Raw genomic sequence first — 17,343 nt, 5'->3', positions numbered from 1 at the left:
TTTACTAATTCCAAAAGATGCTGTTTGTATGACCTGTTAGCGGCCCTTAGAGAAATCTAGTGATTCATAATGAAAAAAATGTTTAATCTTGATTCTTTCAACACAGGCACACTGGTCAAACACAACATATCATTTTTAACCATCCAACTTCAACTTGAACTTTATTCACTATGTAATACAATAAAATATGGCCATATGTATTTAAATATATAAAAATCCCAAGTACCATAAACTATAACTCTGTAAGTTATCCCAAAAAGGTGGAACATTTTTCAAAATCATACTGATGTTTACACATTTAATACTTGAAATATTTTTGCAAGGGTTTCAATATACAAAAACACATTTCACTAGATCATGCAGACCTCAAACTTCATGGCAGTTGGGCTATTACACTTTCTTCTTATTTTTTTGTTAAAAAGGAGAGTGGGGAGGGGCAGAAAGTGAGGGAGAGAGAGAATTGTAAGAAGCATGGAACCCCACACAGAGCTCAATCTCACAACACTGAGATCATGACCTGAGCCAAAATCAAGAGCCAGATGCATAACCAACTAAGCCACTGAGGCACCTCCAGCGCACTTTCCTTTTAGAAGAATAAATATCAATACAAGCAAAATGTTTAAAATTCATCCTTTATAAATTAAAGCATCTTAAGTATTGAAAGAATTATTTCCTCAACTTTTCCTTTCTGCTCAAAAATGTCCCATTTGTGGTTATCTCATAAAAACTCAAAAAATGCAATATAAACTAAAACTAAACAGAAAACTTCAATTTCAGGGGCGCCTGGGTGGCTCAGTGGGTTAAAGCCTCTGCCTTCAGCTCAGGTCATGATCCAGGGTCCTGGGATCAAGGCCGCATCAGGCTCTCCACTCAGCAGGAAGCTTGCTTCCCTTCCTCTCTCTCTGCCTGCCTCTCTGCCTACTTGTGAGCTCTGTCTGTCAAATAAATAAATAGATAAATAAATCTAAATACAAAACAAAAAACAGAAAACTTCAATTTCAATAAGCATACTTTTAGTATGACTTCTAAAGGAATCATACTGAAACACAAGGTAAAACAACAGGGTAATATCCTGATACAGAATGGACATGTATGGCAGCTACTTTTACATCTGAAAGAACATGGTCTTGATTAAGTTTCAAAATTCTGCTCATAATTTAATCCCACAAATCAATATCCATGCCACCTATGAACAAAAAGTAACATCTGTATCCGTATATTAAATTCAGATGGGTACTCAAAGCATAAGCTAAAAGCTAAGTGTAACAATACTGTTTAAAACACCAGTAGTTACCAATCACAGGAACAAAGTCATAAAATTAATAGTAAGAATGTCTTTTTCATTCTTATGTAGAATAGAAAAGTTTTATAAAGATAAATGTTGGCTCAAGATGAGAGAAATCAGCTTATAAGCTTACTCAAGATACTCAAAATAATAATAATAAAGAAAAAGGAAAGAGCAGCACAAAACAGAATGGAGAAACAATTAAAGACCATAATTTAAGTCAGAAGTACTTCAATTTGATCTATAGCTTAGAAATAACTAGTAGAAACTGCACTGCCATTATCAGGGCCTACAAGGCTCAGCAAAGTGCATTCATTACTTGAAAGCAAAAGGTACCACAAAAGGTTTAAAAAAATAATAATGCTTAGTAGTAATTAGGCATTTCAGGTGGAGACACTAATCAGTAGGATAATTTCACCTATAAAGGGCTGTGATGTATATGTATCTGCATTCTATTTTTAAATATTGGAATTGGCTTGTGGTATACAAAATCAAACTCCTTTTACTAGACCATACTCACGGTACCTTAGTAAAAATTTTAAGAACAAAATTAATAAGCACATGAAGCAGTACTCAGTATCATTTATCATGAGTAAAAGGTACTACCATGGCTATCACCACAAAGATAACAATGTCAAATGTTCTTTGAACATGTGGAAAAACTGGAACCCTCATACATTGCTGGTGGGAATGTAAAATGATATAGACATTTTGTGAAACACTGTCAGTTTCTTAGAAGTTAAGCATTGGTTGGGGGGCGGGGGGGAGTTAAGCAGAAGCATACAATATGACCCAGGAATCCAACTCCTTAAAATCTATCTAAGAGAAGTAAAAACACATATATGTACATATGGTGAATTCACAAACAAAATATGGTATATCTATACAATGGACTATTAGTCAGCAATAAAAAAAAAAAAAAACGGACAAAATACTGACATATGCTTCAACACAGGTAAACCTCAAAAATGTTATGGTAAGTGGAGGAAGGCAGAACAAATGACTGAATATTGTATGATTCATGTGAATGAAATTTCCAAAGAAGAAAAACTTACAGACACAGAAAACATATCAGTGGTTGGCTTCCCTGGAAGTAAGGACTAAAGGCAAACATGCTCAAGGAAATTTTGGAGGGTTAATGAAAATGGGTTGTGATAATGTTGGTGGCACAATTCTATAAATTTACTAAAAATCAGTATATTGTATACTTACAAATAGGTAAACCCTATGGAATGGAAATTATAGAATAAAATAAAAAGAATAAAGAGAACTAATAAATTTAGTAAACAAGGATACCAACGTTCAGCACCTGCTGACCACTCTGAACTGCCAGACTTCTTTTTTGGAGCTTATTCTAAGAACAAGTAAGAGACTGTGATACTGTCTTCTCAACTGCTCTGTATCTGCAGCCTGTATTTATCATTCTATCAACAACTGTCAAGGACTTACTACAAGCAAGATACTATGTATTGCTCTCCTTTGCTAACTGATAGTTACCATTACATACAGAAGAAAAAACATACTCTGAATTCTCTTCTTGGTATAGCTGTCTTAAATACAATGCAAAGGGAACAAGAAAAATTAAGTACTTGGGTTTATTAGAGAAAGAATAGATTATTATAAACAATAAACATTTTAAAGCTAAGTGAAAATCCTAGTAATCAGAATGCTTGATAATATTTGAAAATTTTTCAAAAGTCATTCATAGTGACCTATAATAACACTTTGATCCCTGATCAAAATTTCTCATGACCTTTGGCTTTCTTTTAATTTTGCTTATCAATACTGCCTTACACAGCCAATACACCATTTTAAAGAATTTCACCCTGTGAACAGACCCACCAGAATTTCATCTGCCCTTACTTATGAAGCACTGTTTCAACACAGGCATCACCTAGGTGTATAAGAAGGAACTGGATATATTTAACCAGAAGAAAAGTTAGGGGGCAGGAGAACAGATAAAACTCAATAAATCATAAAGGCTGTGCAGCCCACACAAAGTATCTTTACTTCACCTAAAGCACTGAATAAAATTAGCTTAAATTCTTCCCAAAACAAATTTGTTTCACCACAATCCAGAAAATGTCCAAATCATTATTCACTTTTCTTACTTGACCTTCAGTTAATTCTATCACTCAAACCTATCCTCTTTGCACATACAGATGTTTACTTAACTTCCTTCCTACAAATAAGTGACAGGAACATGTATCAAAATGTTTATTTGGGGAATACATTAGTATCTCTTTAAGCATTATATATTTCTACAGGTTATCACTCCTGTTACTCAAAAAAAAAATTATTTGTTAGTTCATTCAACAAATATTTACAAAACACAAAAAAAGAAGACAAAAAAAAATACATGTCCTAGAAGAGCTTATATTCTGTTCATTAAATAAACTCAAAAACCTAGAAGTACATAAGAAGACAAAACTTAAGTGTATTAAGCATTCCTCATCATACTCAAACCGGTCATTAAGATACTACCGACCCTGTTATACTCGTTTCCATCTAAAAAGTATCACTGGAGGAGGTTCTGCTATTCATTTCCACAGCATATAAATCCCTAATAACAAAGTGTTAGAAAGTAGTTCCAAGTCCATAACCTCTTAAAAATAAAGAAAAGTTTGGGGTGACTGGGTGTTTTAGTTGGTTGACTCTTCATTTCAGCTCAGGTCACAATCTAAGGGTTGTGAGCATGTTGGGCTTTGGGCTTAGCAGAGTCTGGTTCTCTCCCTCTCCCTCTGCCCCTCCCCAAATGCCATCTCCATCTCTCTCTCTCAAATAAAAAAATAAATCTTTAAAAAAGAGAAAAAAAAAAGAAAATTTCTATCAGTTGATTTAGAACTAAAAAAGCTAAACTCTTAGAGGATAAGGGAAATCAGATGTTGAATAATGAGTAATCAATTAACTATAACAAAAAAATTTATTAAGTACTTTAGATATCTGAACAAACAATTCATACCTTATCAAAATGAAGCAACAAGCCATAAAATCATTCTTGGAATTATAGAAACATTCCCCCAAAGTATCATCAAAGATGAACCAAAAGTGAATCTCAAAATTTCCTTTTTTGTCATACATACAAACATACACAGAAAAGGGGGGAGAGTAAAAGAATGAAAGAGAGGGAGAATAAGAAAGAGAATGAGAGCGAGAGCGTAAGCATGCAAGAGAGCTAGCAAGATATGCTAACTATTGTGATCCAGATGCTTTCCAAAAAGATGAGTGAAGGTCATCTGGGACTGCCAGTTGCAGAATTTACACACATATATCCGTAATTCAATCGTATTTTAAAGAAAAAAAGTACAGATGAGAGGAAAGAATAACTACAATCAAGGAAAAGGAAGAGACAGTTTTAGTAGAGATCCCAAACACCATGATTTCATATTAATTTAAATATTAAGCTCTATGTAATAAAGTAACCTGCCAATAGAAAATGTTATTGCTTTTTTTCCCCCTCAAAGCCATAAGTTGCCCTGAGTCATCAACATTCTCTTCACAGTAACCCTGATCACTAACAGTTATATATATATATATTTGAATGTTAGCACCTACTAGGATTTTAAAAGTAGGCTACACACCCAGCGTGGGGCCCCCCCACTCAGGGCTCCAACTCACGACCCTGAGATCAAGACCTGAACTGAGATCTACAGTCAGACACTTAACTGGACTGAGCCACCCAGGCACCCTCAGAAGGGTTGTATACTTGTAGAATAGTATTTCCATAAAAAGACTCAAGATGCCCAAATGAAGACCAATACTGTAATCATCACCCTCTTTCCTCCCACAAACACCATTCTCCAAAGAGGAAGTTGTAAGACAATACAGAGATACAAACAAAGGCTTCCAATTATTATTTTGGTTACTCTAATATTTATGACAAACTTCCTGACAAAATCTTCAATACCCCTACTTCAGAGTTTCCATCAAAATTCCAAATGGAATAAAAGTAACATTAAAGATAACACTAAAAATAAAATCATTAGAGTACTAAAAGAAAATTCATGTATATGATATTATAATTTTGGTGATGGAGAATGTTCTAAGGGGGCACCCACCACTAAGGCTCAGTGGGTTGAAGCCTCTGCCTTCGGCTCAGGTCATGATTCCAAAGTCCTGGGATGGAGCCCCACATCAGGCTTTCTGCTCAGCAGGGAGCCTGCTTCCTTCTCTCCCTGCCTGCCTCTCTGCCTACTTGCCATCTCTGTCTGTCAAATAAATAAATAAAATTTTTCAAAAAAGAGAATGTCCTAAGCATGACATCTAAGCTAGAAATCACTCTACAGTGAGAAGCCTGATAAATTTCACTATACAAAAGCTTCTGTTAAAGAAAATGACAAAGCACATATACAATGTCGTTCTACTTTTTTTCTATTTTAATTTTTCAAACAGATATTTATACCAAAATGTTAATTTAACTCTATGTGGGGAAATTATATTTGTAACTTGCATTTATACCTTTAATTTATAAGTTTTCTATAATAAGAACATATTGTTTCTATAATTACAATAATTTACAGCTTTCTTCCTTTCAAAAAAAACAAAATCTAGGGTTTTCAACCACAGTTGCCTGCCCATTTCCTTCAAATAAAAAGATAAAAGTACAAAATAAATCAATACATTTTGAACAGAGCTTGGTTAAACAGAACCATAACTAACAATTAAATGTAGTTACTAGGTGGTAGATAGACAAATAAAATATCCACCTATTAGAAAATTCATTTTTAACAAAGGCACCAAAGCAATTAAATGAGAAAAGAAAGATGTTTTTAAAAAACTGGTGCTGGTGACTATAGTTAACAATACTGTATTGTATACTTGAAAGTTGCTAAAAGAGTAAATCTTAAATATTCTCACACTAAAAACAATATCAACAAACCACATGGTAATTATGTGAGGTGAAGGATGTGTTAACTAATGGTTACTGTGGTAAGCAACTGGCCATATACACATGTATCAACTGTATACCTTAAACTTATATAATGTTATGTGTCAGTTATGCATAAAGCTGGGAAAAAATGGCAGATAGTGTGGACAATCAGATATGGAAAATATGGGGAAGAGGGGTGGATTTTGACCTCTAACTCACACCATACACTAAAACTGGCTTCACATCTATCCTAGACCCAAACATAAAAGTTAAAACTATAAAACATCTAGAAGAAAGCAAATGAGACTCTTTCTAACATGGGGAAAGGTAAGTGTCTTGGGCAGAAAAAGCAACAACCATATAAAGATTTTGATTAAAAAAAACACACCACAGGTTGGAAGAAAACATTTGCAAAACGTATATTTTGACAAAGAACTGTATATCAGATAAAGAACCTGCGTGAGTCAATAATAAAAATAAAGGGAAAAAAGAACCCAAATTTTTTTAAATGGGCAAAAATGTGAACAAATGTTTCACAAAGAAGATACACAAATGGCCAGTAAGTACTGGAAAAAGTTATTGCCATTATTTAACAAAGAAATGCAAATTAAATTTACAATGAGCTACCCACTACCCACGCACAGAGTGGCTAAAATTTAAAAGACTCAGTGTTGGGGAGGAAATGGAATTCTCATTCACTACTGTAGGAGTGTAAAATTACATGACCACTTTGGAAAAAGATCTGGCAGCCTCTCTCTCTCTCTCTCTCTTAAGATTTTATTTTTAAGTAATCTTTACACCCAACATGGGGCCTGAACGCACAACCCCAAGATCAAGAGTCATATGCTCCACCAACTGAGCCAGACAAGTGCACCAATCTGGCAGTTTCTTAAAAATTAAACATACTTCTACCTCACGACCTAGCAATTCCACTACTGGGTATTCACCCAAAATAAATGATAACATGTCCTTACGAAGACTTAATACACGATTGTTCTTAGCAAGCTTTATTGAAAGCCAAAGTATATAATATATAATACCCAAAAACTCAAAACAGCCCAGATATCCATTAACAATAGATGGCTAACAGAGTACGGTTCCACATATCGGAATACTGCTCAGTCAAAAGAAAGCAACAAGCTGTTGATGCACACAAAAACATGGATGAATCTCAAGAACTATGATGAGCTAAATAAGCCAGATGCAAACAAGTACACCATATACAGAATTCTATCAGTAAGACGTTCTAGAAGAGGCTAAAGTAGTCTTTAGTACAAAAAAAATCAGTAGAGTGACACAATATAAGAGAATGGGGTGTGGAATTAGCTGAGAAGACATGTAAGGAAGACTTCTGGGTTGGTAATAATGTTCTGTATATTGATAAGGATTTATATTACACAGTGTATAATTTGTCAAAACTCATCAGTAATACACTTAAGATTTCTGCATTATATGTAAATTTTTAAAAAGCCTAAACAAAAAAGTAAAATAAAAAGCCTAAACAAATACTGAACTCTACTTTAAAAAATACATGCTGAAGCGTTTAAAGGAGAAGCACAGGGCGCCTGGGTGGCTCAATTGGTTAAGCAACTGCCTTCAGCTCAGGTCATGATCCAGGAATCAAGGGATGGAGTCCGACATCAGGCTCCCTGCTCAGCAGGGTTTCTGCTTTTCCCTCTGACCTCTCTCCTCTCATTCATGCTCTCTCTATCTCTCTCAAATAAAATAAAATAAATCTTTAAAAAAAAATTAGTGAGAAGCATAGCCATAGCTACAACTTACTTTAAAATGAATCAAAAACAAAAGATATAGTAATAGATGGATAAAGGGAGGGATAGATGTAATAAAGCAAATATAGCAAACTGTTAATTAGATGGTAAGTATACAGATGTTCAGCTCAATTCTTTCAACCTTACTATGTACTTTCATATTTTCCATAATAAAATGTTGGGGAAAGGGGCACCTGGGTGGCTCAGTGGGCTAAGCATCCGATTCTTGATTTCAACTCAGGTCATGATGTCAAGGGGTGGGGGGGCTATGCTCAGTGGGCAGTCTGCTTGAAATTCTCTCTCTCTCTCCCTCTGCCCACTCGCTCACTTGCTCACTCACTCGCTGGGTCTCCCACTCTCTCACTCTCTCTCTCAAATAAATAAATCTCAAAAAATAATAATAATAATGTGGAGGAAAATTTGAACTCTACCCATTACCTTGTTAAGTTGAACATAGAGTATCTTAAAACACAACAATTTCACTCCTAAATATATACCTTAGCCTATAGATACTTCACATGGGCTCCAGTAATGTTCACAGCAATTCTGTCCAAAACAGCAAAGAAAAACTATCTAAATATCCATTAAATAGATTGGGACAATATACTGCAGTTTATGATAGCAGTGAAAATGAAACCACAATGTGGGTGTATCTTAGAAATTTAACTGAAAAAAGCAAGTCACAAATGTAATATGCAATACAAATTTTAACCTTTTTTAAAGTTAAAAAAGTAAGTTGAACTAAACAATACTGTTTAGAGATACATACAAATGTGGTACTCTATAAAATAAAGCAAGGGAATAATAAAAAAAATTTCGGGGGGGGGCCTGGGAGGCTCAGTTCAGTGTCTGAATCTTGATTTCAGCTTAGATCATGATCTCAGGATCATGAGATCAAGGCCCACATTGGGCTCTGTGCTCAGCAAGGAGTCTGCTTGAGATTCTCTCCCTCTCCCTTGCTCATGCACTCATTCTCTCTCAAATAAATCTTTTTTAAAAATTTCAGGGTAACATGAGAGAATGCATGAAGACTGATCAAGCAGCAGCAACACATGGTAACTTTAACAGGCTAGTGTTCTGTTCATTAAATTGGGCAGTGATTTTATGAATTTTTTTATGTTTCATAATGCATATTTGCATGCTATATTCTCTTAGTATTTAGAGGGGAAAAGAGGACTATTGGATCATGACTCAAAACAACAATTTAGGTTTCAAGCTTATTCACTATTTCTTTATAACAGTGTCTGAGATGTATATAAGTCTACACTGGCCTTACGTTGGGGCAAGATGTTTCTGAATTCAGAATTTTCTGGATTTTGGGGCGCCTGAGTGGCTCAATTGGTTGAGTGAATGCCTTCAGGTCAGGTCATGATCCTGGAGTCCCAGGATGGAGTCCCACCTCAGGCTCCCTGCTCAGCAGGGGGTCTGCTTCTCCCTCTGACCTTCCCCCTCTCATGCTCTCTCATTCTAATAAATAAAATCTTAAAAAAAAAAAAAAGAATTTCCTGGATTTTAGAATGCTAATAAAGTACATATACCACATTCAGTACATTCCTAAAAGTCCTCCTGCAAATCTGCTGTCACCTTGAAATCAAACACATTAATATTTCTCCAAGGAAAGCTATTTCAATTATACCAAGAGGGACACAGTGATTATAATTATTCTAACATCAGATCAGGTCAGATGTTACGATCAGGTAAGTTTTACCAAAACTTGGTTTTCAGGATTCTTTATACAGCAAAATTGTGGGTGAGGTACTGTGGACCTGTACTTTCAAAGAGGTTCAAAGCAAATTCCATACATCACTTCTTTAAACCTCTCTAGCTAATTCATTGTCTTTAATGATCATCAAAACACAAGGTGTTATTTTTTTGGGGGGGGGGGTTGTTTTGTTTTTTGTTTTTTTTTTTATTTATCAGAGAGAGAGAGGGAGAGCGAGTAAGCATAGGCAGACAGAATGGCAGGCAGAGGGAGAAGCAGGCTCCCTGCTGAGCAAGGAGCCCAATGTGGGACTCGATCCCAGGACGCCGGGATCATGACCTAAGCCAAAGGGAGCTGCTTAACCAACTGAGCCACCCAGGCGTCCCAAGGTGTGTTTTTTTTTTTAAGATTTTTATTTATTTATTTATTTGAAAGATGGAGATCACAAGTGGGTAGAGAGGAGGGGGGAGAGAGAGATGGGGAAGCAGGCTCCCTGGCAGGCAGAGAGCCCGATGTGGGGCTCGATCCCAGGACCCTGGGATCACAACCTGAGTCTAAGGCAGAGGCTTTAACCCACTGAGCCACCCAGGTGCCCCAAAACACCAGTTTTAAAGTAAAGTAATCCCATTTATACTATAAACATGCAACTTTTATTTCACAAAAGAAAAACATGTATAGTGCAACCACTCTGGAAAACAGCATGGAGGTGCCTCAAAATGTTGAAAATAGAACTGCCCTATGACCCAGCAATTGCACTACTGGGTATTTACCCTAAAGATACAAACGTGGCGATCCGAAGGGGCACGTGCACCCGAATGTTTATAGCAGCAATGTCCACAATAGCCAAACTATGGAAAGAACCTAGATGTCCATCAACAGATGAGTGGATAAAGAAGATGTGGTATATATACACAATGGAATACTATGCAGCCATCAAAAGAAATGAAATCTTGCCATTTGCGACAACATGGATGGAACTAGAGCATATCATGCTTAGCGAAATAAGTCAAGCAGAGAAAGACAACTATCATATGATCTCCCTGATATGAGGAAGTGGTGATGCAACATGGGGGCTTAAGGGGGTAGGAGAAGAATCAATGAAACAAGATGGGATTGGGAGGGAGACAAACCATAAGTGACTCTTAATCTCACAAAATAAACTGAGGGTTGCTGGGGGGAGGGGGGTTGGGAGAAGGGGGGTGGGTTATGGACATCGGGGAGGGTATGTGCTTTGGTGAGTGCTGTGAAGTGTGTAAACCTGGCGATTCACAGACCTGTACCCCTGGGGATAAAAATATATGTTTATAAAAAATAAAAAATTTAAATTTAAAAAAAATGTATAAAACAACTTCTTAATTTTTATTCTATCTTTATAATATTCATCCTTATTAAACAGTACAAAAAATATACATAAAATTTTACCTTAATTAGGCAGATAACTAGTACCAAGCTGAAATCTAAGGACTGTGATAAGAAGCATTTTCATACAGTTTACTGGCATAATGAAATCAATCAAATAAAGCATTCTGTATTCCAAGTCACTGAAATTCGTAAATAAAATTTTAATCACCCTTCCCCATCAACACTAGTCTTTTTCTTTAAGTTTTTATTTATTTATTCGACAGAGACAGACACCGTGAGGGAGGGAACACAAGCAGGGGGAGTAGGAGAGAGAGAAGCAGGGGCTTCAATCCCAGGACCCTAGGATCATGATCCAAGCCGAAGGCAGATGCTTAACGACTGAGCCATCCAGGAGCCCAACACCTGCCTTAAGTAACAGTTTACTCAAGCCTGAATCCCAGGTTATTATAACCATTTACTCTTTCAGGAAAACACATCAAAACCCAAAGGCACAGATCTTTAGAAAGATCTTCAGGGGCACCTGGCTGATTCAGTCAGTAAAGCATGCAACTCTTAATCTCAAGGTTGTAGGTTCAAGCCCCATGTTGGGTGTAGAGATTACTTTAAAAAGACAGAAAGAAAGACATCTCTCTGGCATAATATTAAAGCATAATTCTTTTTACCATATTATTTGGAAAAGCAGTATGAGAAGTTTGAGTCTTGAGAACAAAACATGGGTGTTTACCAAAAAGTTTCAAACACTGCAAAAGCATACCATTGAAATCCCTCCCCTCAGAAAAAGTATTACAGAAACAAACCTCTCCCAAAACTCTATTTTGGGGGAGCCTGGGTGGCGGAGTCAGTTAAGTGTCCCACCCTTGGTTTTGGCTCAGGTTGAAATCTCAGGGTCATGAGATCGAGCCTGGTCAGACTCTGTGCTCCATGGAATCTATCTGGGATTCTCTCCTCTCCCTCTGCCCCTTTCTCGGACTCCCCCCACCCCCCCCCCCGTGCCCACCCCCCCCACCCCCCTCACCACCCCACCGGCCCTGCCCATTCTCACCCATTCTTGCTCTCTCTCCAATAATAAAACTTTAAAAAACAAAACAAAACAAAACCTATCTTTAAATAATACCAAGCAGCCCATAATCTGTAACCACAAAAGGGATATACTCTCTTCAGATTAATTTAAGGACCTATGTAAAGCAAGGAGCATCTGCAGAGAAAAAAAGACAATTTAGGGCTTTAACACTGACACAGTCTTAGAATCCAGCTTTACCCATGCTTGATGACTGCTAGCACTTTTCTGATGGCAAATACAAATTATGCTACACACTCAAAATTATATAGCAAGAAATGGTTGCCAATAAAACCATTTTCCTTTTCAAAGGAAACTTAGAGCAATTAACTATGCTAACTACACACAGAAATGAGCTAAACGAAATAGCACTACTATGTACCAAGTACTGAGCTAAGCACTTTGCATGTAATCTCACCTAACATTTTTTTCCTACAAAGAGAGTTTTACCTTCTAAGAATAATTCTACAGTAATTTCTGGTATATTTCATCTTCATACGTTTGTCATCTTGGTATAGAATTTTAAATGGTACTTTCTGAGCTGCTAAATGAAGTAACTAATACTCATGGCTGTGTTTTTATTTGACTATATTACTTAAGTTTTCTCGGTTAAGAAAAAATACTTATTTTCTAGAGTAAAACCAGAAGAAATGCTATATACCGTAAAACGATGATGCTTAACGGGGATAAAAATACCCCGGGGATAAAAATACATTATATGTTTATTTTTTTAAATAATAATTAATTAATTAATTTTTTTAAAAGATTAATTCATGGAGTTTGTTTGGAAAGACAAAATTTCTGGAAATGGATAGTGGAGATGGTTGCACAATTACACAAATGTAATTAATGCCACTGAACTGAACACTTAAAAATTGTTAAAATGGTAAATTTTAGGTAAATGGTAGCACAAAAAAGCCAAACTCATTCTACTATTTTGTCCAATACACATAATTTAAAGCTAACTTACTATAACACAGCTTTAAAAATTTTTTCAGCTCATCAATTTGCAACAGAAGCACTGCAACCTTGTTCCAAAGAAAAGAGCAAGGGACAATTTTTGGCCTGGTAAGATTTACTTCAACTCGGAACCACAATATTTAATCAACTAAAAACAGAAATAGCAGAGTCTGTCCAGTCAGCAACATCTAATGTCAATTCTCACACCAACAGTACATCACCTTAACAAAAGTGTAAAGTGTCCTGGCTGTTTTGAGCACTCAATAAATGGATGGACCAAATTGTTTACTAATCGTGTAATGTCTCACTTTTAAAAACAGCCTTCATTTTAATAATTTAGAAAACACTTTAACAAAACAGAATGGATGAACATATTACAAGAATAATTAGCTTATGATATTCCGATATCCTGCACAGAATAACCCAAATAATTGTAATTAATATCAGTAAACACCCACGAGATGAAAGCGCAGTAAAAAAGTGCCGCACAAAAATTCTATCTGGGATTGAATCTGAACCTGATGAATACTTGCAGTACTATTTTTAACTGAACTTTCTGGCCTTGGGTCAAAGTTTTGCTAGCAAAATACCAAAGTGAAAATGTTGGGAGTGAAGCCCGGAGTCTCTGCTTTGGCCTAGGAGAAGTTATGCCCTCCACACAACCAGTCCTACACCCAGATGAAGACTGCTAAAGAGGGAGCAGGGTGTCACCATGCCATGACAACACACAAACAACACACGAATGCGAAAATCGGTGAAAGACATGGTCAAAGACCTCCGACAGAACACAGTACATCACTGCGTTCTGCTCATTGTACAGAGAGACACACTCTTCGGTCAGTTCCTGCACTTTGGCCAAACACCACTGAGTCACTCTGCAAATGATTCCAGAAACCTCAAAGGATAACCAGTGACTTCTGAAGAAAAGTCAGTTAATCACTGGCAAGGGAGGAGACCCAGTCTCTCTCGGCATTCGGTCACTAGCTTTCTCCAGCCGCGAGGAGGACTGCACAGGAGTTCTGGTAGAGAATACCTAAAGGGTCCAAGAATCACCCACACAAATTCTAGCCCTCCCGAGTTAATTTAATATCCAGAGCATCTTTTCCACTTCCTCCTCCTCCCCGGGGTAACCATCCGCACCCCCTTTTCCCATAAACGCATCCCTACTGCACGCGAAACGGTGAAACACAATCGTGCATCCTAACACAAATAAGAAATGAGAAGGCATTCCCTGGTGCATTTCTAATTCGTGAGACACACTCCTTTCTCAAGCAAGAGCCAACTCGCGGCCTTCACGAAGTTATTAATTTGTATTCCACAGCCTGCCTTAAGAAAGAGACGCAATGAAAAGAAGAGATTTGTTCTACTCGACGATTCAGACCGATTCTTGGGCTCCGGCTCTTTGTCATCGACCCCAGGTGGGGACTCCCAACAGGGAGAGCATCAGGTTTCCCTGCTCCGACCCACGTCCCCACGCAGCATGCCATTCTTCCGAACTGCCCAGTCCGGTGAATCTAAGACAGCAAATCCTGCTCCCTACCTCCCCAAGGCGAGGGGAGAGGCGGGGAGCCGGAGAGCGGTGTTTCCTCCCAGGGCTCCGAGACGGAGGCAGCCGGGATGACACCCGCTCCAGGAGGGAGAAGGGGAAGGACCAAACGCGGGTCTCCACCGCTCGAACTTGGTGGCAGAAGTCTCCGGCCTCCCACCCGGGCCCGGCGGCCGGAAGCGGGACGGGGTGGGGCGAGACCTCCCTCCCACGGGCGGGTGGGCACACAGGGGGATCTGAGGCAGGCGCTACGGGAGCGGGGAGGGCGCCCGGGCCCCGGCCACCTACCAGCAAGCTCTCCACGTTGATGGGCGAGCGAGGGTCTCGGATCAGCGCCTCCAGCTTCCTCTGGCGGCTCGCGCCCGCCCCGTCCCCCGGCACGGCCTCGGGGGCGCCGGGCATTTTCCCCGTCGCCGGGGGCCGGCTCATGCCGCCGCCGCCCGGCCCCGCACTCCCGCTCCCCGCGCTCCGGCCCCGGGCGCCTCGGGGCCTAGCGCCGCCCGCGAACCGCCGGCTCCGGGCGGGGCTCCGCCACGGCCCACCGCCCGCCTCGGGCTCCGGCTTCGGCTCTCGGCGCCGGTCGGGGCCTGCGGTGGTCCCGGGGGGCCGCCCGGCCCGGCCGGGCGCCGCGAAGAGCAGACGGCGTCCCCGCCCCTCAGTCAGATTCGCGCCGCCCGGTCCGCTCGTCCGCCGCGAGCTCCCTCAGGACTTCGAGGGCGGGAGCGGGGAAGCGGCGCGGCCGCCGCCGGGGTGGGCCGCCCCGCCCTCTGGCGCTCCGAGAGGCTGAAGCCCGGGCTCCGACAGCTACGGCCACCGCCAGCCCGCCCCCATGCTCGCCGGGGCAGCCGCGGTCCCACAAGCCCGCTCCCCTCACACACTCCCGCACGGCTCCCGTCTCCGGCCGCGCGCAGCCGCTACCCACAAGCCCCTCGGGCCGCGGCCGCCGGCGCGCGCCCCCGCTCGCCCCGCCCCGCCCCGCCGCGCGCGCCGCCGCCCCCGCCCGCCGGCCTCCGCCTCCTGTCGCCCCTTCTCCATTTTTTTTTTCCTTTTCCTCCCGCCGGTCCCGCTTCGCGTTTCTCCTTTTGGATCCTCCTTCCTTCCCCGCTTCCTCCTCCCCCTCTTTGAGTTCTCCGAGGGCAAACGGCCGGGCGCGCGGTGACCGCCTCGCTTGATCCGCCCCGCTCCAGCGGGGGGGGGGGGAGGGGAGAGCGCGCCCGGGGCTGGGGTCTTTCGCGGCCCGGCTCCCGCCTGACCCTGCCCGGGAGGACGACGCCGCGGACTCGGGGGCCGGCCCCCCACCCCCACTGCCCGGTCCCGCCGCCGCCGCCGCCCCCGGGGGGTCGGGAGGTGGAGCGGGGGGGGGGGGTCGACCCGCCCCCGCTGACTCAGCGCGCAGCTATGCGGGCCTTGCATCACCCGCGCCAAAATAATAGCGACCGCCAGTCGCTGCCCTCGCCTGCTGGGCTCTGCGCCGGCGAGGGGCCGGCCTGGGCCGGGAAGGTTTTAGTGGAGAAGCTGGGGCAGTGTGCCGTGGGAATCGGAAACTGGACCCCTGGTCCGGGTGAGGAGGGCCGGGAAGAGTTGCTTCAGCCCCAGGGCAGAAGTCCTGGAAGCCGAAAGCCTCCGTGCTGGTCCGCAGCTGTCTTCTCCCCGCCGGGGCATAAACACTAGTCAGGAAGAGGCTAAGAGGGCGATGGAAAAAGGCTTCCCTCCGCAGGCCTTCTCCGGGTCCTTGCCTTTTGGGGGACGGAAGAAGAGCGGTTAGAGGGGCTGCTGCTCCGCATTCCTACCCTCTCGCGGCCCGTGCCATTGGTCAGATCCACCCAGGGCGCAATCTGAAAAATATGTGCCAAGAGCTATAAAGTTGTTCACTGAGCCCCTTTGACCCAGTAAATCCATTTAAGGAAGTCCATGTCTAAGGAAATAATCCAGGGTGGAAAGGGGGGCGGAGGACTTGCATAAAGATGTTTATAGCAGGGCTGTTCAGAATGTTCATAAGGACCAAAACCTGGGAAGGGGCCCAGCTGTCCCAACGGTTGAGGGATAATCCAAGCAAACTCTGTCACCTTAACAGAAGCCCGGCAGATATGTATGTTGGATTTATGTCAAATGCCTGAAATTTTGGCAAGTACCTGAAAAGATGTATTGGAAGTAGGGTTACATGAACAACAGATAGAAAATAGTTTGTATCTACTAAAAACTATGTAAAATGAGCAGCTGCAAGAACAAGAGAATACGGTTGTTTTCAAGGGAAGAATTTTTTTTTTTTTTCTATAAAGGTGCTTAAGAGAACATTAAAATTTCAAGAATTGAGAAACTACTTAGCTGGACCACTGTAAAAAAGCTCTAATCTACTCTCCATTAAGTAATAACAATCTCAAGAACTCTTCCCACTAGCATGTCCGAGATAAGCTCACAGAGATCTGCAGCTGAGTTCCAAAGCTGCAACCTTGTAAGAGTAGCAAGTTAATCAGTAAATGTTCAGCAGCAGCATCTTTTGCTTTGTGTTAAAGCCACCCACCCTCGGACTAGGCAGGAAGAGGCCCTGAACGATCCAATATAGCCTTTTCCTCTCAGATAATAACACTGACTGCTGGTCCTAAGGTAAGCCCTTTAAATCTGTATGTTGAGTGACTCATTCATACTTCTACAATCACACCAGGAAAACAAAGTGAGCCAGAGACTTCTGCTGTTGCACTGGGGCAAAATAAGAGATAATACATGATTATAGATCCTTTTCCCTGAAGATACTAAAATATGCAAAGCAAAAGGATGACCAGGTGATTCTCAGA

The 17,343-nt window shown here is 41.1% G+C and overlaps 1 protein-coding gene across 4 annotated transcripts in view; it reads right to left on the bottom strand.

Annotated features, from left to right (window-relative positions):
* The window catches only part of ROCK2 (Rho associated coiled-coil containing protein kinase 2), a 144,063-nt gene extending 128,569 nt beyond the window's left edge, over positions 1-15,494 (bottom strand). For 3 of the 4 annotated variants that reach the window (XM_045084871.1, XM_045084870.1, XM_045084872.1), the window contains exon 1: positions 14,840-15,494. In XM_045084871.1, the coding sequence (XP_044940806.1) occupies positions 14,840-14,980 (141 nt within the window). In that variant the 5' untranslated portion in view covers positions 14,981-15,494. The remainder of the gene's footprint in view (positions 1-14,839) is intronic. The other variant, XM_045084873.1, reaches the window with a different exon arrangement.
* Between the last annotated feature and the right edge of the window lie 1,849 nt (positions 15,495-17,343).

The sequence above is a fragment of the Mustela putorius genome, unplaced genomic scaffold (assembly GCF_011764305.1).
Source record: "Mustela putorius furo isolate JIRA1106 unplaced genomic scaffold, ASM1176430v1.1 tig00000813_pilon_pilon_pilon, whole genome shotgun sequence".
In the NCBI taxonomy this organism is placed as follows: domain Eukaryota; kingdom Metazoa; phylum Chordata; class Mammalia; order Carnivora; family Mustelidae; genus Mustela; species Mustela putorius.
The sequence above is the reverse complement of the archived record's forward strand: the minus strand, read 5'-3'. Positions and strand labels throughout refer to the sequence as shown.